Source organism: Triturus cristatus, chromosome 6 (genome assembly GCF_964204655.1).
Source record: "Triturus cristatus chromosome 6, aTriCri1.1, whole genome shotgun sequence".
In the NCBI taxonomy this organism is placed as follows: Eukaryota; Metazoa; Chordata; class Amphibia; order Caudata; family Salamandridae; genus Triturus; species Triturus cristatus.
In genome coordinates, this window is record NC_140589.1 from 462017900 (window position 1) to 462037429 (window position 19530).

The 19530-nt window shown below is 43.1% G+C and overlaps 1 protein-coding gene across 2 annotated transcripts in view; it reads right to left on the reverse strand.

The window, feature by feature from the left end:
* The window catches only part of KHDRBS2 (KH RNA binding domain containing, signal transduction associated 2), a 1521990-nt gene that overhangs the window by 656335 nt on the left and 846125 nt on the right, over positions 1-19530 (reverse strand). For both annotated transcript variants that reach the window (XM_085609195.1, XM_085609194.1), the window contains one exon: positions 10398-10593. In XM_085609195.1, coding sequence (XP_085465321.1) covers positions 10398-10593 — 196 coding nt within the window. The remainder of the gene's footprint in view (positions 1-10397; positions 10594-19530) is intronic.

The following is a 19530-nucleotide window of genomic DNA, read 5'->3' on the forward strand; positions in this document are numbered from 1 at the left end:
AGAACTCATACTACGCTACTGCACACTACTGTTTTTTGCAAGTTATATTTGCACTGTCTGCAAATCAACACCCCTCGCAACCCTGACCATGGAAGAAAGATGCAGAATTAATGCGGACGCGTGGCATTTTAAAGGGGACATTTATGCGCACCTGGCAGCAGACAATCGTCATCCGGGCATCATTTGTCATAGCGCAATGTCAAATAAAGAATTGAGAGAAGGGCACATGGGAGCGAGCGCCAAGTTTATCAGCATTGTTCCGATGAAAAATAATAGGTGATGACTTGTAGAAAAGTACTTGCACAATGCAAAGAATGAAGCGCTGTTATCCCGAGTGCCATCCGCTGCCACAGTTTTTCACATGCATTGTTTGTTGCTTTCGTAAAACAAACGTTCTTGGACGGTAGGTCATTCAAGACAATTTTGTGAACTGTCTCTCCTGTCAAGCACCGACCCTACTTCAAAATACTGCTCAACCTCCCCCCGTTCATATTAAATATCCACCTTTTCCTGCTTTTGTGAGTCTCATTTTTTCACCAAACTGCAGTACAATAAAATGAAATAAATGCAGTATAGGAATATGATGACAGAGGGCATTAAGTATGAAACACATGCAGAGGAGTCACAGAATTGACTGAAAGCGAGGAGAGCATTGCTGGGCTTGGGAGCAAATAGAGAAAACAATGATACAAGGCCACAGGAAATGTCAAATCGAATCCGTATAGGAGATACAAGGTTACGAGGAGCAGTAGATAGAAACTAGAGGTAAATGAAATGGAGGGGCAAGACAGAGAATACACTTGAAAACAGTCCAGAAAATACAAACTAGGTGACGTGAATGAAAGAGCTGCCAGTGAAGAAATGGCGGTAAAAGAAAAATATGGCCAATTCAAAATAGCAATTGCAGTGAGGCAAGAGAATAGCTTGGAAGATTGCTATATTGAGTGGAACAGCAATCTGGATGATAACAGATAATTTTATACAAGGGCAAAGATAAGGTGTTCAGTGTCATGAAAGGTGAGAAATCAGTTTGAAATCAAGTGTCAGCAACAGAAAAGATGTGGTTGTATAAATAGAGAGTGATTGATTAAAATGCTATCTAGTTGGTGAATGGCAGGGGTGAGGGAGGAGTACAGTGCATTGAATTAAAAGTAAGGCAGAAATAGGGAGAGCAGCAGAAAAAATAAGTGCAATCTGGAAACTAGAGAAAAGAGAAAGGAAACCACTGCTAGATTCTAGATGAGAAATCTGGATTAGTATAAACATGATGAGACTACCATTCACTTGCTAGCGATGATACTGGGGCCCCCTGATGCTGCCGCAATGGACTCAAGGACAAATAAGTGTTGGTGGTTTGCTTGTGTCTGTGATCTTGCATGGCTGAAGCAATACTTTTGATCATTGAATATTGAGGCGTCTGTAGTGCAATTTTCCCTCCCGACATTGTTTTAATTTAGGCTAGGGTGTGGTGCAGCATTCTTGTTGGTGGTGCAATAAGAAAAGAAGCATAGGCATCTCTAAAGAGGTAATGCAAATCCAGTGGCTGCCATGGAGAAGAGCAGCTGTTGGAGCATGAGTTACAATGAGTTGCTATGAGTCGTGGATTGCATTGTAGCTATCAGGTTCTGCTTGAATTAGGCATATTGAGAGGGCCTTGTAGAAACCCGGCTATTAGAAAGGGAAGAACGCACATGCTTACTGGCCTAGCTCTGAACCAAAAACTCATTGTGGTGGCATGTCAAGTGCAGCAACGGTGGTACTTGGAGTTAGGCCTGATAATTAAAGAGAAAAGAGCAATCATTCAAAGTACAGGAAGAAAAAGACTGCCAAAAAGAAACAGGAACATGCTGCAGTAAATGACTTCAACCTTAAAGGATGATAGCTACAGTGCCAGAGTGCTAATATGGGCTGGGGATCAACATTAACCTAAATGAAGCTGTCTCTTTAACTGACTCAAATATTACTTCTCACAGAGAGGATTTGATTCTCTCTTGTTTTTTTAAACTCTGAGTACTTGATTTACAGAATCTAAACTAGGAAGTCAGCAAAGTAAAAACTTTGAAAAATAACTTATGTACAAAGGAGCATAAATGGTGTAGGTAATGACCCACACTTGAGAGCTCTTCAATTTGAGGGCCTTTATCATATGGACTGAGCTCCAGCATATGTCTAACATGAGTTTCCTTGACCGCATGAGGGGAGGTAAATCTGTTTTGCTTCAAATGGAGAAAAATACACCATACCATCATTAAGTACAAGGCGCTTCTCAACCCATGAACCTGTAACAAACAGTGCAGGCTCAAAACAAAAGAGGCATAGAGGTATCAGGTTCTGAGCCCCAATGCAAATAAAAGTGGATTTAATCCTTCCACCCAGGTTCTACCATCCCCTTCCCTCTCAGAATTGACCGGCACCACTGAGGAATATAGAAACTAATGACTGAAACACAATGAAGATGACAAAGCTCAAGTGGCGCTTTCCAGGAAGGCTGCTGTCCTTGAGTCACTCCCGTAAATCTAGAGGCCAACGGGTGTCCCCCACATGGACACAGGGCTAGTAAAAGTTGTTTGCAATTGTTGGCAGGCTCAACAAATACCGGAATTTATAACACCAATGAATTATTTTTTAGGGCTAACACAGCTCTGGAGAGCAGTGGCCTGAGCAGAGGTCAGCCATAGCCTAGCCAGAAAGGAAGCAGCGGTGAGGCAATGTGACCAGAGAGCAGTGGACCCACGCTCATGCCAGACCTTGAGGTGAAGCTCCTTGCACCCAACCCTCGGCCCCTATGCCCCTGCTGCAATCCAGATTATCCTAAAGCTATGCAGGTATCCTGGTTGGCTCATGTAATGGCAGCGACCCACAAAAAGACAATTCCCCCTGAAGTGTGTTTGGGCACTCTACACAAATAACAGCAACAGTAGCAGAGTGAAGCAGCTTGGGAAGAGGCACGCCCAGCAGCTAACAGGACAAAACTGAAATTTGAGAAAGCAAAGGAGGCAATGAGGCAACTAACCATGATGATGAATGTCCTTAAGAATGTGCATGAAGAGAACACATGCTTCAAGTTTTGCAGTATTGCTCAGCTGACCATGGTGAGCAAAGGAGGAAGCAGCTATTGCACAGTACTCAGTGTATATGGTTTATAATAGTCTAAGATACTGTCTCAAAGATCAACATCGAACTTTAAAGAGGACAACAACCTTTCTCATGCTTTTCTCCTCTACTTTTGAATGTTATTTACGTAAAAATAGGGTGATCTCATGAACTCATTCAAGCCCTTCCAACAGCTCCTCTTCGCAGACGTACCTGGAGGCAGCTAACAGCAAACCGACCAGTCTCTCCAGAACATGATTACAACTAAGGCACAGGGATGGAGGCAATGGGATGCAGTGGCATCGCATTCACTACAAGTCAGATCAGGAGGGCCTCCATAAAGTGATGGAAACTATGAAGTGACGAATAAAACTCGCTCTGCCTCTGTCCTTAAGGGTAAACCCAAGAATTCAGAAAAGTTGCCTGATTTGGAATTTATGTGTGGGAGGAGGTGGTTTGATTAGGTTTGTACACTAGAATACAGCTGTAAACTGCATCGTGATTTATATGATCACTCTGCATTGCATATACACCATCCAATAGAGAAATACAGAGGTTTTCCTAATACCTTTTTTAGCACCATACATGAAAGAGTGCGAAGTCCAGCTCAGGTGATATAAGGGTCCGTTCAAAGTGAAAATTAGAGGAGTGGCATTCTTACAGATTGTCATGGTAGATAACTTACCCGGTGGTTTCTGTATATGCTGAGAAAGGGGTTAAGCCCACAGTTTAAGGTTTAGAAGAATATGTCTAACTAAAAGCTGATAGGAGTAAATATAGTTAATTTGGGGAACTCTACATCTAGGCACCTCAGTAAAGAGACGTCAGAGCTTAAACAGTACTGCAGCATACCAAGCATTTATAGACAGGTGGACTTAAGCAAAGACTATTGGTCTATACACCACCTACAATTTCCAATGTTCTCCCATGAGTTGAAAATGTACACTCACTCTCAATACGGCTAGTTAATGGTTTAACTAATTTATAAAATGGACGAAATAATTACTCCATTGCAATGATCAGAAGACTGACATAGAATTACTTCAAGAGATTCCCCTCCTTCAGAATGAAGGCTGAAAAATTGAAAAGGAGATAACCTCATACAACCCACATCACTTCCACCAGAAGTTTTGGAGTAGCAATATTAATACAGAAACAGCCTCCCATTGGACTCTTGAAGCATGATTAGGCTCAAGTCAGAAACATTTTGTCAGGATTAAAGTGATCAACCATATTTTTATTGTGGGTTGGTATACATGCATAACTCCCAGAAAAGAGCCTTTTCAAGACTCTGTCCCATGTTTTCACAGAATTTAGTAAAAAGTGCTTGTTCATGCGTGGTGGCTGTAATCTAGCAATGGATCCTTTAATGGACAGGACTGGACCTCTGGAGAGAAATACTGATGTTGCTAGGGGGATATTGAAAAATACGGCCCAAGATCTTGATTTAAAGGATGCATGGCATTTGATGCACCGCAGAACAGGGAATTTATGATCCTGTTGCAGGTTCACAGGACGTGTTCCCATATTGATTACTTTTTGGTAGACAAAACAATCCTGCTCAAACTGTAAAATATAGCTATCATCCCCGATAGAGTACCTGATCACTCCCCCGTATTATTAGAAATCAAAATGGGAATGGCGATATTCCCTCCTAATTAGAGTATGCAGAATAATCAGTACAGACAACCCAAGGGAAAAAGAATATCTGAGTTTATAGAGAGGAGATCGCTAGCCCGAACCTCTCAGCTCAGCTGGTATGAATAGCAGGACAATTAACCATAAGTGGATAAATGATGAGGGACCCAGCAATCAAATGTAAGGCAATTATTTCTATGTGAAAAACACTGGAACAAAAGATACTATAGTTGACTAATAAATATGTGAAACATCCCATAAAAGAAGGAGGACGTAAACTGATTGTGAAGATGTTAGAACATAATAGTTTGTATTCTGCTACATCTGAGAAGGCACATCCTAATTTATAGCACTGGCACTATGAGAGGGATGGGATGCCTGTTTGAGTGCTGGCATTCCAGGTGAAACAGCATAACTGCCTATACAAGTGGTCAGAAACAGGAAGGAACAAGTATCGATTAATCTGGAAGATATCATCAACACATTTGCGCATTTTTGTGGAGGGGGGAGTTTTATATAGCACGAATTAGAACCGGAGGTATCGGAGCGCTTTACATGAGCACCAGTTGCATTACAGATGGACCCACTCATTTTTGTTAGGCACGGGGAGATTAAGTGATTTGTTGAGAATCACAGGCTGTCGAGCTTCCCTGCCAAGACTCGAGCCCGGTTCCCCAGCTTCGAGATTCTATGAAGAACTTTATGGTACATTGGGAGGGGATAAGACACACAATGAGGTCACCTTTATGGGCAATTGCAGGGCACCTAGACTGAGTGATGAGGTCAGGCCCTGCCTAGTGGCAGTATAACGTTAGAGGCAGAAGTAGCAAAACAAGTTGCTGACTACATGTAAATCCCCGGAGGAGGAAGAATGTCCTAGTGAATTCTAGAAAATATGTAAGAATCAGGTAATTTCATATGGGGGGACAATTAACCCAGTAGAGGGATTTAAGAAAACAAAAACAAATATATATAGTTATGGTTAGGAAATAGAATTTTTTTTAAAACATAGAAATTCATAGAAAAAAACTAGGGGTGGGCGGAATTTGCGAAAATGTTAAAAATCTCTGCAAACACGCGGAAATATCGCGAAGATACGGAAGGTTTTTTCCCGCCCGTTCGCGGTATTTTCTGCGTGGTCGCGGCTCGCCAACTTACCCATGCGGTTGCTCGTGGGCGCGGCCATCTTGTTTTCACTTGTCTCGCGGTGCATGATCGCGAGAAGAAAGACGTGATCGCGCGACGCATGACGTTACTGCGGGCGCGAACTGTCGCGAGACAGCGCAAATGGCTACCAACAATCCAACATCTCGTGGAGAACGCGACCGGATCGGGAAAACTTGTCGGCGAACGCGGGGATTCAGGTAAGGCGATCGCGTGCACGTAAGAATGTATTATTTTACAGCGCGAGCAAGAAAACAAATTATCGCTAAGCTGCGAAATGCGGAAATTTTGACATTTTCGCGCTTTCGGCGGAACGCGAAAATGCCAAATTATCGCAATTTTCGCGAACGGAACGAAATTTTGGCCCAGGCCTAAAAAAAAACCAACAGGTTACAAGGACGTTATAGTTATATATAACACAAGTAGGTAGTTATAGTTAGGACCTAGTTTACATAGAAAGAGCTTTTTGTTGCCAATAACTTTGGTGCAGCTTGATGAATCTTCATGAAATTTTTAAAACGTATACTTTCGATGGTTCAGCTGCTGTGTTGAAAGTTTTTGGGTGATCCATCAAATGTTTTTATTTATATTTTTGAGTTTGCAATGGAGTAATTATGTAAGTTATAAGTGCACACAATACTACATTGTGAGCTTTTATATCTCATTCTACAGTTAGCATCTAACCTTACTCACATTTCTGTGTGATCCCTTCACAAGTCCTCAACTGCTCCAACATTGTTGAGACTAGTGACGTTTATCACTATGGACTGCATTTTGAATAAACTGTACTGTATACATTAATTCCACTGCATGCCATTTGTGATCATAGGAGTATGATGCTGTAATGCCAATGTATGCACAGTTCTTACAAAGTTAAAATGTGTGTAGCCCATTGTTCAACTACGTAGCGATAACCATGTTTTCTCGAGTGTTACAGAGTGTTATCTTCATCATAATCACAAGGGCCTGTGTTACCAGTGTGATGCACCATAATATGTGCATTTCGGGATGTTCAGTCATTAGTAATAATGCCAGGGTTACATTGATTAAAGCGGTGAGTGTGAGTGTACTATAACTTTCAAATAATAGAAATGTATCTTAAAATTCGGTTCCTACAGGATCAACCTACCCTTTACAAGAATGCTCAAGGTCTCTTCAACGATGCCTGCAGAGTTGGCCACAGCTGGTAACAAGGTTGCTACAGACATTAAAGTTACTAGTTGTGGCCTCATAGCACTATAAATAACAGGTGCTATTTCATACTTTGGGGAGGCTACAAGCAGTGTGCTGCGCCCAATTTCCTTAATAATTAATCAATCCGAAAACGGTTAGCATATCAGACAAAAAATTAAGAAAAGTACAAAATCTACAAACAAGTACACATGTGAGAATGTTCATCATCACGCCCGATGCTTTCAGTCCTCAAACCACACTTTAATATGCTACAAATAACATGATAAAAATCAAAACCCTTTCAGCTTCCTGGAGCGATAAGAGGTGTTTGGAAGCCATGAGGGAGAAAGAACAAGAGCGGAACAACTTTCAAAGCAACGAGGGGCTCGTGTGATGCTCACTCCTAGGACAATAAAACGTGTCAAAATGACACCTTTAATCTGAAAGTTTGCTTATTGCTTTGCCATTATAGTAGTACATCCCAGAGTTTCCGCCCATGCCCGGGATTGTGTATGCACAATACATGGTCTTGTGTGCTTTTTTGCTCCTCCTCAGTACCAAGGGGGGCCTCACTTCCCTAGTAAAATAAATGAATGTGAAAAAAAGATGCAACCCACCAACTCTTTGTATTTATGTATTTCATATTATTTACATTTATTTATTGTACATTATATTGATGTTATATAATAAAATATTTATGATTTAATATTTAAAACTATATATATATGTGTTTGTATTTTTAACAATATTATTGTGAAACTATATTTGTTTTCCATATTTTTGTACTTACCATTATAAGTATAGAGAATCAGTATTTTTTCATCAATATTTTTAAAACAATATTTTTGTATCTTGAGATTGTTTTGTTCGATATTGTGTCAGTGATCTGCTATTTTTACTAAATTCCTTAAACATATATCTCTCCAGTTCTACTGATTGGATTTTTGTCTTTTTGGTCTTCGTTAGTTTATTAAATTGTGCTAAATTTTTCTACCATGGTGTGATATCCTTTTTCTGTGGTGTTTTCTACTGTTTGAAGTCTTGCACAAATATTTTACATATTTCCTTCAAATTAAGCTTGACTGCTCTGTGGCAAGCTACCAGAAGGCTGAGCACAAGTTAATTGGAGGTTTGCTTGTGTCTTACCCTACCAGGGATTGTAATTGCTGCTTCACCAGAGCTTCCAACCCAGTCAATCAGTAATCCAATTTCTCAGGTATAAGTGAATTGATATAATATCAAGTGTTAAATAATGACACGAATGATGTTATGAAAAATAATTGGCCAATACCCAAAGTCTACTTTGTCTTGCATGGCCTAGCTTGAGCCAGCAGTGGGCACCAATATATTTTAAAGGTATTGTGTTGATAAAGGCAAGTGTGAAAGGATTTTTGAAATTCCCAAATAAATATATCATCAGGTCTCCCCAGATTTAATATACAAGGTTGAGGTTGAAATGATTCTGCTTTATAATTCCAGCAATTACACAGAAAGAGTCACAACTCTAATTTGCATTGAATTTAAAACGCCATCTCTTGTCTGGTAGTATTTTTACATTCTTTTAGAAATAAATAAGGCAAGGGAACTCTTGAACCAATGAAAAAGTGGAAAAATGGAATAGGACTAATGTTAGTTATGGTGCACAGAAAAAAGACATCCTCACACTTTAAGCATGGTGAGTTCTTACAGAGTAAGGCAGAAAGGGAGATGTGATCATGAGCATCAAAATAAAGAAAGGACACAGGTTTGGAGATAAACAAGCATGCTAGAACAGCGATAAAGATAGAAAAGTAAAAAAAAAAAAAATTGTTTAACTTTGTGTTTTGTGATTCAAGGGAAGAAACCTGGTACGGAAATTAGGGGTAAACGTGTTAATGACAGGGCTTTGAAAATAATGTTCATGTAAATCGATCGCCAATTCTAAAAAGCATGATTATGATGTATTTAGGGGAGCAGAAGGCTTGAGTAATTTATTTTGTGGGCAATAGACCTACCCACAATAATTGAGCATGCTTTTCAACAGGCCACCTTGGTTCAAACATTGCACCATTCTGTGACTGGCATTGCAAATAAGAGCATTTGTTGTTTTTTGATGAGTCGGTGGGTAGAAACTGGAGATACACTAATGGTAGATTGCTAATCTCGGTCGAAGTTTATGACCTAGTAAACAGGGATTTACTGATGCACACTCACATCAATTATGTAGGGGGAAGGTAAATCAGTTTTTTTTTAATGTAAATCAGGTTTTTTAAGGACAAAATGAGAGGCAAGTTTGTGAGAGAAAGCTATGCATTGTGGAGGTGCGTTTGTCAAATCTACATAATGCATATTTAGGAATGCTAATGGGAAAACTAAATTTATTTTTTAAAAAAATGAAATATAGGTTGGATTAATGAAACTTGTATACAAACATGATGTCATCTTGCATGTATTTGAACTTAGAACAAGGATATTCTAACTTGTATTTCAAGCGATCAATGTTTCAATGCAATGACGCCAAGAAAACTCAGGGGATTGAATGCATGTCCGGGCCGAAAGATGACTTGTCTCTTATCTTGTCTTTTATATAGAAGGTAAACAATCTACCCAGCAAGGAAAATGCTTTCGTCATTTTTGGTCAAAGGTATGGAAATAATTCACTATAGAAAGCAAGCCTGGAGAGAAACGTAAACAATGATAGAGTGCTCTTTAACGAATCTATTAAGAACCTCTCCCCACAACTCCCCTACTCCTTTGAGTCCCTGGAGCCCTTTTGCGAATATTCTTAGTATTACAAAACAAGCACCATATTTAGTAAGTGCATCATATGAGTATGATAGACAGACAGACAGTTAGTCATGTGTGTTGCTGCTGGAGTTTCGCAATAGTAAGTATCCCTCAGAGACAAGCCTATATATCATGGTTCAAAGCTGCCTTCCAACACCTCCAAGGCTTGATGGAAATTGAGGCAGTGCTGTCAGGTTTACTGATATCCGACATGCGCCCAGTGACGCTCGACAAATTCCTATCAGCTCCCCATCACCTTATGCACGGAAATGCAATAGTCACCTTTAGCACTTGTCTTATTCAATGCGGGCTTCCCACTGTATCTTCCATCCTTGGCAATCAGAGCTTTGAGGACAATGGAAATTCATTTAAAGTTACCTAAGTAACTCAGACAGAGTATGCTTCCATATTCCTTCAGGCATTATAAATGATTAGCCATTGTCCTATTTTTTAAACTACTTAACTGGTTAACAGTTATGTTACCTGCTTGATCAGATCACCCGGTTCATTATTAATAAAAAAATAAAACAAAATCGCATTCTATTTGAACAGAATGCACTTACGTATTCATCATAGGTCTCTAGTGGGAGTGGAGGGGGTGGCCTGTAGCCCGTAGTTGCTGCAGTTCCTCTTGCGCGAGATGGTGCAACAGCCCTTGCGATAGGCAGTGCTGGCAGGGAGCCACGTGACACTGGTGTCCCTCTGGGTGCTGGAGCAGCTCGTACAGTTGGATGTGGGGGAACTGCAACCCCACGACCCCTGTGGAGACAGAATGGCCAATGTCTTAAATGTATGTAAGTCAACATGAAAAAGAGAGTTGCATCATATATACATTTTTAGATTTTTAGATTTTTTTAATTGTTTAGGACAATAAACACATTTATTGCATCCATCATCTTTTTGTGTTTGCTATGTTTGCACAAGTGACCGAGAGTATGGCCAGACATGGGTCCCTTTCTCGCAGGGCCACTGCATTCAAGCTAGCCTGGCTGAAAAGTGGGTGATACCCTGAAACTAGTCCAAGGATGCTTGATTTCGGTCCAGAAAGGACCTGGCCTGGCAGTTCAGACTGGACTGTTCTCATAAGGAGCAGGGTCAAGACTGATTTGCATATGGCTGGGTCCAAACTGGGGTGGCATAGTGAGCAAAAGAGTGATGGATTAAACCCAGGTCTCATGACTGGGGGTGAGTGGTTTATATGTTTCAGCACTCCATCCATCATCTTGTTGTGTTTGCTATGTTCACTCTAAGTGGCCAAGGGTATGCCCAGAAGTGGGTCCCTTGCTCGCTGTGACGCTTAATTCAAGCTAGCCAGGCCGATGAGGGTGTGATACCCAGAAACCTGTGCCAGGATGCTTGTTTTTGGTCCAGAGAGAACCTAGCCTGGCAATTCGGACTGGACTGTTCCCATGAGGAGCAGGGTCAAGACTGATTTGCATATGGCTGGGTCCAAACTGGGGTGGCATAGTGAGCAAAAGAGTGATGGATTAAACACAGTTTATTGTGTCGACTGCATTACATAATTAGTGTGTTGGTTACATTTTATTATGTGTTGTCAGAGGATCCGAGTAGGTGGTGGCATCCCTTTTTCAAGCCGATCAATCACCTCATTCTGTGCCTGGGAAAGCTCATAATTATGCAGTGCCCAAATGAATGGTCCTCCTACGCTCTCATCATTTATGTGTGGTGGGAGCTAAGGCTGCTCATGGAATGAGCGGCTAACCTCTCCCTCGCATTGGCCGTGAATGCACGGTCCGATCGGAGACCAGTACATCCTGTAAGTCTGCAGGTTCGGCACTCCCGAGCTACCAGACCTCTACAGCTCACCAAAGGCAGTTTCACTGAGGAACCCCACCTCAGGCTCTCTCGAAAATAAGCACACAATAGAATTGCCACATAATTATTCAACAATTGAGCAATTCATCACACATCTTGTATTCATTATTCGAGAAGGAACCCAACGTTGTTTTTTGCAATACAAATGCGTGATGTGCTGATAGGAATCATATTTGAAACGCTGCTCGTTCAGCTCACTTTACATACGAAAGTGTTTAGTCTGCACTTTATGTTCACTTGACTTTCAATGCTCGATATATAAAACTAACCATGCAAGGATCGCAAATGCTGTTCATCAAGCACTGCGAAGATGGGGGTCAGCTAAACAGATGTGCAGGCTTTAAACGGATTCTTTGAATTGTTACTTAGCCGAAGGTATGGTATATTTTGTGAACTAGGTGCTAACTATTGTAAACACTGAAGTATATTTGTATGTCTTTTAAACTATACAGAAGTCGTCTTTTGGCAGCTTTGCAGTATTTTCGAGTCGTACAATGCAAATGATGAGATAGGCTGTCCTACATTATGGATTAACCCTTCGCTGCTATGGAGTCTGGGTTTGCCTGTTCCAGAGGCATTTTGAAATGTTTGAACTGACATTGTGCAAACGTGTCAGGGACAATTCCCTTGACATGGATATGTATATAAATGTTCAGGGAAAACACATGTACAAAGTGAGTAGCCTCTGCTCGGCACTGCCTATGGCAATGCACAGCGGGGCTTGCCCTCAAGGCTTGGAGTCTTGCTGCAAGCTGTGCCCACTCACCAGGGAGGGCCAACCCTGCTGCACGTGGCCTGCATTTGTGCACAGCAGGGTTTGGTTGCAGGTGCCGGCCTCTGTCAAAGCCCTGTACCCAAAAGTACACAGGCTTCAAAATCCTACTATGCACGACCTTCTGTCGTGTGCAGTGGGAGCTCACCAAGGGCCTCATGTAGGTAGCTAAATACCGGTCGGTAACGGCCGAAATTCGGTAAATATCCCGTTACCGACCGGTATTTAGCTATTTGAGATGTAGGAGGCATATTTCAGGATTCAGTAAATTACCGAATCAGTAAAATACCAATTCGGTAAATACCGAATCCTGAATGTAGGGAGCACTCTAAAGAGTGAAAATTAGTAATAAGAATTTGTTATTTACCACCAAATACAGGTTGGTGATAAATAACGAATACCTTGCAAAAAGCAATATTTTGCAGATTTAAGAGTGCCATGTGGCAGACATACATGCCTCTAGGGCATGTATGTGTGCCACATGTGCACACATGCAAGATTCAGGGGTGCAACAGGGTGTCAATGTGACACCCTGCCACCCTTGAATATGCACCCCCATTACCGAATCGGTATTTACCGATTCGGTAATGAGGCATACCTTCCCATTGATTCCTATGGGCCTCCAGGCCCATAGAAATCGATGGGAAGGTATGCCTCATTACCGAATCGGTAAATACCGATTCATAATTACCGAATTATTCCGATTCGGTAAAATTTACCGAATCATTACCTACATCACATTTACCGATTCATAAATACCGAATCGGTAAAATTCGGTATTTATGAATCGGTAAATGTGAGGCTACCTACATATGGCCCCAAGTGGCCTGTGCTGCACCTATGCCCTGCGCCTAACCCAATCTGTCTCTATATCTGTGTCTTCATAATTTATTTTGGTAAATATTTTGATATCACCAGTGATGTCAGAGGTAATGTCATAAGTGATGTCATCAATGATGTCATGTGTAATGTTGTATGCACCATAAGGGGCTGGAGTGAGTTATGATTTGTACCGTCAACTATAACTTGCAAATTTCTGGGGTTTGTTGAACTTTAGCCAGAAGCATAGCTCACTTTTAACTTTTTCAGTGAATCTAATGTATTTTGGCTTTGGCCATGCACACTGGGCATTGGGTGCAGTGCTGCACCTCTTGGGTGAACCTGAGTTCAAATTTCACCTGGCGGCCACCCCCCGTGCATAGCCCCTAATTATTCGCAGCATCAGCTGCCGGCAGGATCGTGCCCACAACCAAGTTATGGATCAGTACATTCTTATGCCATGTGAAGTAGGGTTTCCTGCATATCCAGGCAGGTGTCAAAGCCCTGCGTCCAACTCACAATGGGTATCCAAGGCATCCATCCCTGTTGCACAAAGAATATGCCAGTGAGCAACAAGAGTTTGGCATGGGACCTGGCCTCTGGCTAGGCCCTATCCCTTCTCAACCCCAGTTGTTTCTGTGTTTTTTGTGGGTTTTTAAGCCTATTATTGTGCAACCGTTTTTTTGTTATTTTTAATCTTAAACCTATTTAGATTTTTATATTTTGAAGTCTGTTTGGGAACTTTTTCAACTATGTTCTTAAACTGACTTTGTTTATGGCCTTTACTTCTTTAAACTTGAGAAGAAGGCCTTGTGTTATTTATCTTGTCAAACTTTCTTTATTGGGTTTTAGCATTGAATAACATATGGTCAGTTTATCATCATTGGACAACGATAACATACAGCAGGATAACTGGATTGGCTATCACTTTCCACTATGAGAAGGTGTCTTGAAGTGAAACAATTAGGCCTGGGTGGAGTTCTTGAGTTCTGCCATGTGGAACTCTGAAATGTGACCAAATACTCTTCCAAGCTACGTAGAGTTCCATGAGCAGCGGAGTGCCTTAGCTCGTGCCTTTCGCACTGAATTTTAGCGCTGGGTGTTTGTCCCGTGCTATAAAATCACACGCCGTGCAAGAGGGCATGGCTTCTTCAACGCAAACGAAAAGTTTCTCAATACAAGAAGTAGCGACTATCTGCGACCGCCCATGATGAGAAATCTCACTGGGAAGTGGTCTAGCCATGGATTTTACTCTCACTTACAGTGGGTGAGTGCGCACAAGGAAAAAACTCCACTCCGTGAGTTTTTGGGAACTCCTCAAGCTGTGTGGAGTGTGAAAAACTCTGAAAACTCCACGAACGGAGTGGAGTTTACCGCCCAGGCTTAGAAACAAAACAGTTGTACAGTGGATCACTGTCAATCAGATCTCATAATAGAACAACCATTTTACCCAATGTACCATCCTCCATCTACCCAAACAAAACCCTTAAACAAAAGTAAGCATGTAGTTTTGCCAGTGGTATGTAATACTGTATGAGGCAAGGGAGACAGGAGCAAGGCTCAAGTGCGGGGCAGGGAACACAGTGTTTCCAAGGGGAATGGTGATAGTTGGGAGTACAAGAATTGAAAGCTGTGAAGTGCCCTCGTGCGTATTAGGCATGCCCACAACTGGAGGCCTCTTGAAATGTTTTGTACTAAGGGGACCCAGTTGTATTCCAAGCTTTTGAGGTTGTCTAAGAGAATTTCACCAATCCTCTCCATAGTGATGGCCTGCAAGAGCTTGGCATGCCACTGAGACATCGATGGCATTTCCTTTTTCTTCCATGCAGTCGCAGAGCAATCTTAGGGCCCCCAAGACACAACTACAGTATCGCTACATCGCAAGATGTTTGACAGCGGAGGGAGTCATCAAGCAAACCAATAGGGAAAACCCAGGGGAGGCCGGAATCAGGTACCCTAGGATGTTTTTTTTAATTTGGGTTACAATTTCAATCAAGAAGTGGAGAGTGGTCAGGCAGTCCCTCCATATGTGACAGAAATCCCCTAGCAGCCCACAACTCCTCCCGCAAAGATTGTATGTGGCTTGGATTTTTTTTTCAGTTTGGTACAGTAAAGGTACCAGTCGAAATGTATTTAGTAGTACACATCTTGAATACCTATAGAATGGCACCTCCAAAGCTTGAGCCATTTCACGTCTGGGATTATCTCTTCAAGAGTTTTGCTCACTAAAGGTGATGTGACAGGGCTGTGGGGTGATAGTTGTAGTTAGTAGTAGGTAGTAGAGAAAGTTAAAAAACCCAATCAAACCCCCCGCCCATCTAGCAAATTTTCCAACAGGGGTAAGGTCTCTAGTGACTGCTGTCCTAATGTCTATGTGGAGCACCCAGTGTTTCAGTTGTGTGTAACAATAGCGATCTGAGTCTGGAAGATTAAAGTCTCGCTGGCAATTTTCAACTGTGAAAGAGGTAAGAAGTGGTGAGGCAGCCCCCTCTCTCCATAAGACAAAAGGGCCACGCTGAAGAGCGGGCGTGAATACCTGGTTATAGTGAATTGCAGTAAAAGGGGAAGGAAAAGATGTCTGCACAAAAGTTCAATTTACCTTGTCCCACACTTTAAGAGTCATTTTAGTAGAAATACTAAGGTATGCTTTAGGAGTATGATCTATCTTCAACTTCCATGATATATCTCATATATACCAGCCTACCACAGCTCTATCCCTGTGCAGCCAATGTTTATTGGAATCTCATGGGGACCATGTGGCAATCACCCTCAACTGTGCCGCTTTATAATATAAGTGAAAATCAGGTAGGGCCAGGCCTCCCAAGTCTTTCGGTAGCCTCACAACATTTGCTAACGTAGACGAGGTCTGAGGTTTTGCCGAATGAAGTGGGTTATTAAGTAGTGAAGGGTAGGCAAAGAATTGCGATCTATCTTGCTGGGTATCCCTTGAAAGAGATATAATAATTTGGGTAAGACAGTCATTTTGAGTGCATGGATTTGGCCAAGCCACAAGATATACATGGGTGCCAATCTCTTGAAGTCTGCTTTTAGTTGCTGTAAGAGCAGGATATAGTTTGCATGGTAGAGGTCAGCTATTCTAGGGGTGATTTTGATGTCTAGGTAAGTGATGCCCTTTTTAGCCCATTGGAAAGGAAGAGAATTCACTAGAACTTCTATGTCTCGAGCTAAAAGGGTCAAGTTCTGGAAAAATGATTTATGCATACTGGTGCTGAAGCCTGCCACCTCTTCAAAGAGCCAGAGCTCAGTTTGCAGAGCCATCAACGTGGGCTGAGGGGAAGTGAGTGACAGCAACACAACATCTGCAAATAAAGAGATTTTGTGTCCTGTGGACCCAAAGAGAAGGCCTCAAATGGAGGGAGACGTACAGGTTTTGGCTCTTAGGGTTCAATACTAAGTGCAAACAAGAGTGGGCGAGGCCTGTTTCATCCCTCTCCCTAAGCAAAAGAAATCAGAATCCCATTCCATTGCACCCCACCTGCGCAACGCCATCAATCTCTCCCTCAAGGCTGCGACCTTCCCAGAGAGCTGGAAACACGCCGAGATCAACGCCCCCTACTAAAAAACCCAAGGCAGGCCCTAGAGACCTCAAGAACTTCCGGCCCATCTCGCTGCTCCCGTACCCGGCCAATGTCATTGAGAAGATCGTCAACAGACAGCTAACCCGATACCTCAAAGAAAACAGAATCCTGGACCCTTCCCAGTCAGGGTTCCGCAGCAACCACAGCACCGAGACTGCCCACATCGCCGCCACCGGCGACATCAGGACCCTGCTGGACAATGGTGAGACCACAGTCCTCATCCTCCTGGACCTCTCCGCCACCTTCGACACCATCTGCCACCGCACACTACGCGCACGCCTCCATGAGCGCAGGGATCTGAGACAAAGCCCTGGAATGGACCACTTCCTTCCTCTCTGGCAGAACCCAGAGCGTCCGCCTCCCCCCATTCCGATCCGAAGCCTCTGAGGTCATCTGCAGCATACCCCAGGGTTCCTCCCTCACACCGGACACTGTTCAACATTTACATGGCCCCGCTCACACACGTCGCCTGACAGCACGACCTCAACATAATCTCCTACGCCGACGACACTCAACTGATCCTCTCCCTCACCAAGGAGCCCATCACCGCCAAAGCCAACCTCCACGAAGGAATGAAGGCCATCGCCGACTGGATGAAGACCAGCCGACTGAAGCTGAACACGGACAAAACAGAGGTCCTCATCCTCGGCTCCAACCCTTCAGCCTGAGACGACTCCTGGTGGCCGACGGCACTAGGGGGCAGCCCCGACACCCACCGACCACGCACGCAACCTGGGAATCACCCTTATCAGCAGCAGACTCGACTACGGAAACGCCCTCTACGTGGAAGCCCCGACCAAGCTCATGAAACGACTGCAACGCATCCAAAACGCCTTGGCACGACTGATCCTCGATGTACCACGCCACGGCCACATCACCCCCACCTGAGAAACCTGCACTGGCTGCCCATCAACAAGAGGATATCGTTCAAGCTCCTCATCCACGCAGATGTGGCACTCCACAAGACCGAGCCAGCCTACCTCAACAAACGACTATCCTTCTACATCCCCAACTGCCAGCTCCGCTCAGCCGACCTCGCACTTGCCACCGTCCCGCGCATCCGAAGAACAACCTTCTCCCACCTCGCCGCCAAGACCTGGAACACCCTCCCACTGAGCCTACGACAGACCCAAGACCTGCTGACCTTCAGGAGGCTACTCAAGACCTGTCTGTTCGATCAGTAGCGCCCCCCCAGCACCTTGAGACCCTCACGGGTATGTAGTGCACTCTTCAAATGTTTGATTGATTGATTGATTCCATTAACCAATACGTGTGATTGTGGCATTGCATAGTTGGCCTTCACCAAGGTTAGAATTGCTCACAGTAGCCAAACCATCAATGGGTATGGGAGAGGAATAAAGTGTAGCAAACAAAAGACTTTGATGTCCATGAGTCTTCTAACAAGAGGTAAGCACACAAAAGCCCTTGGAAATTCTTACCAAGCAGGATACCACAGCAGGGCAAAAAGTGTCACTCCTTTTCCTACACCATAGACAGAGGCAACAACTGCAGGTCAACCCACCCCTCACACAGTCCTTCTGCTCTTCTTCTTGACAGGGTCCTTTTGTTTCTTGAAGTAATCTAAAATCCTGGGCTTCAATGTCTCATACTTATACCCCATTTTGTCATTGTTCTCTTAGTGGCACAGGGCTCTGAACCCAGTCCAAACCAGTCCTGTCCTCCCAGGTGGAGCATGACCACAGGGGGTGGAGACAGAATTGTGCAAAGGAGACACAGCCTTTTCAGGTGCAAGCAAAACTCCTCTCACCACTCTAAAAGCAGACACGGTCTATTTAGCCTATCGATGAGTCACCCAGGCAAGGCAGTACACACCTCAACCCCCCCTTGTGACTGTCTAGAGTGAATGCATATCCCCAGCTCCTGTCACTCCAAAACTAGATGCTGAATACACAAACTTTCAGAGGCACACAGAATGGTCAAGTAAGAAAATGCCCACTTTCTAAAAGTGGCCTTTTCAAATACAATTTAAAAACCACCTTTACTAAAAGGTGTGTTATTAAAATCTGAGTTCATAGAGCCTAAAATTCATTTCTCTCTCTTGTCCCAATTGAATGTGACACATGTAAACATGTTACAGTACAGCTTCAATGATAGCCTAAAGGACAGCCAGCCTTTCAATAGTGACAAATGTAACACACAGTATTTCACTATCAGGGCATGTCACACACACCAGTATATGTCTTACCTTTCATGTACACTGCACCCTGCCCTGCGGGGTGCCTTAGATGTAAGAAAGGGGAAGGTTAGGGACTGGCAAGTGGGTGCACTTGCCAGGTCATCATTGCAGTTTACCACTGAGTGCGCAGACACTCCAGTGGTAGTTCTGAGACACATTTACAGGTCTACTCATGTGGATGGCACAACCAGTGCTGCAAGCCTACTAGCAACATTTAATTTACAGTCCTTGACCACCCCGGGCACTCTGTAGGGAATTACCAGTAAATCAAATATGCCATTTATGAATAACTAATCATACTCACAATATATACAGAGCGCATACGCACTTTAGCACTGATCAGCAGTGGTAAAGTGCCCAGAGTCCTATAGCCAACAGAAAAAGGGTCATAAAATAGTAGGCAAAAGGCAAAAGGTTTGGGGATGAACCTGCAAAAAGGACCAGGTCTAACAATACCAGATAAAGGAACCTAC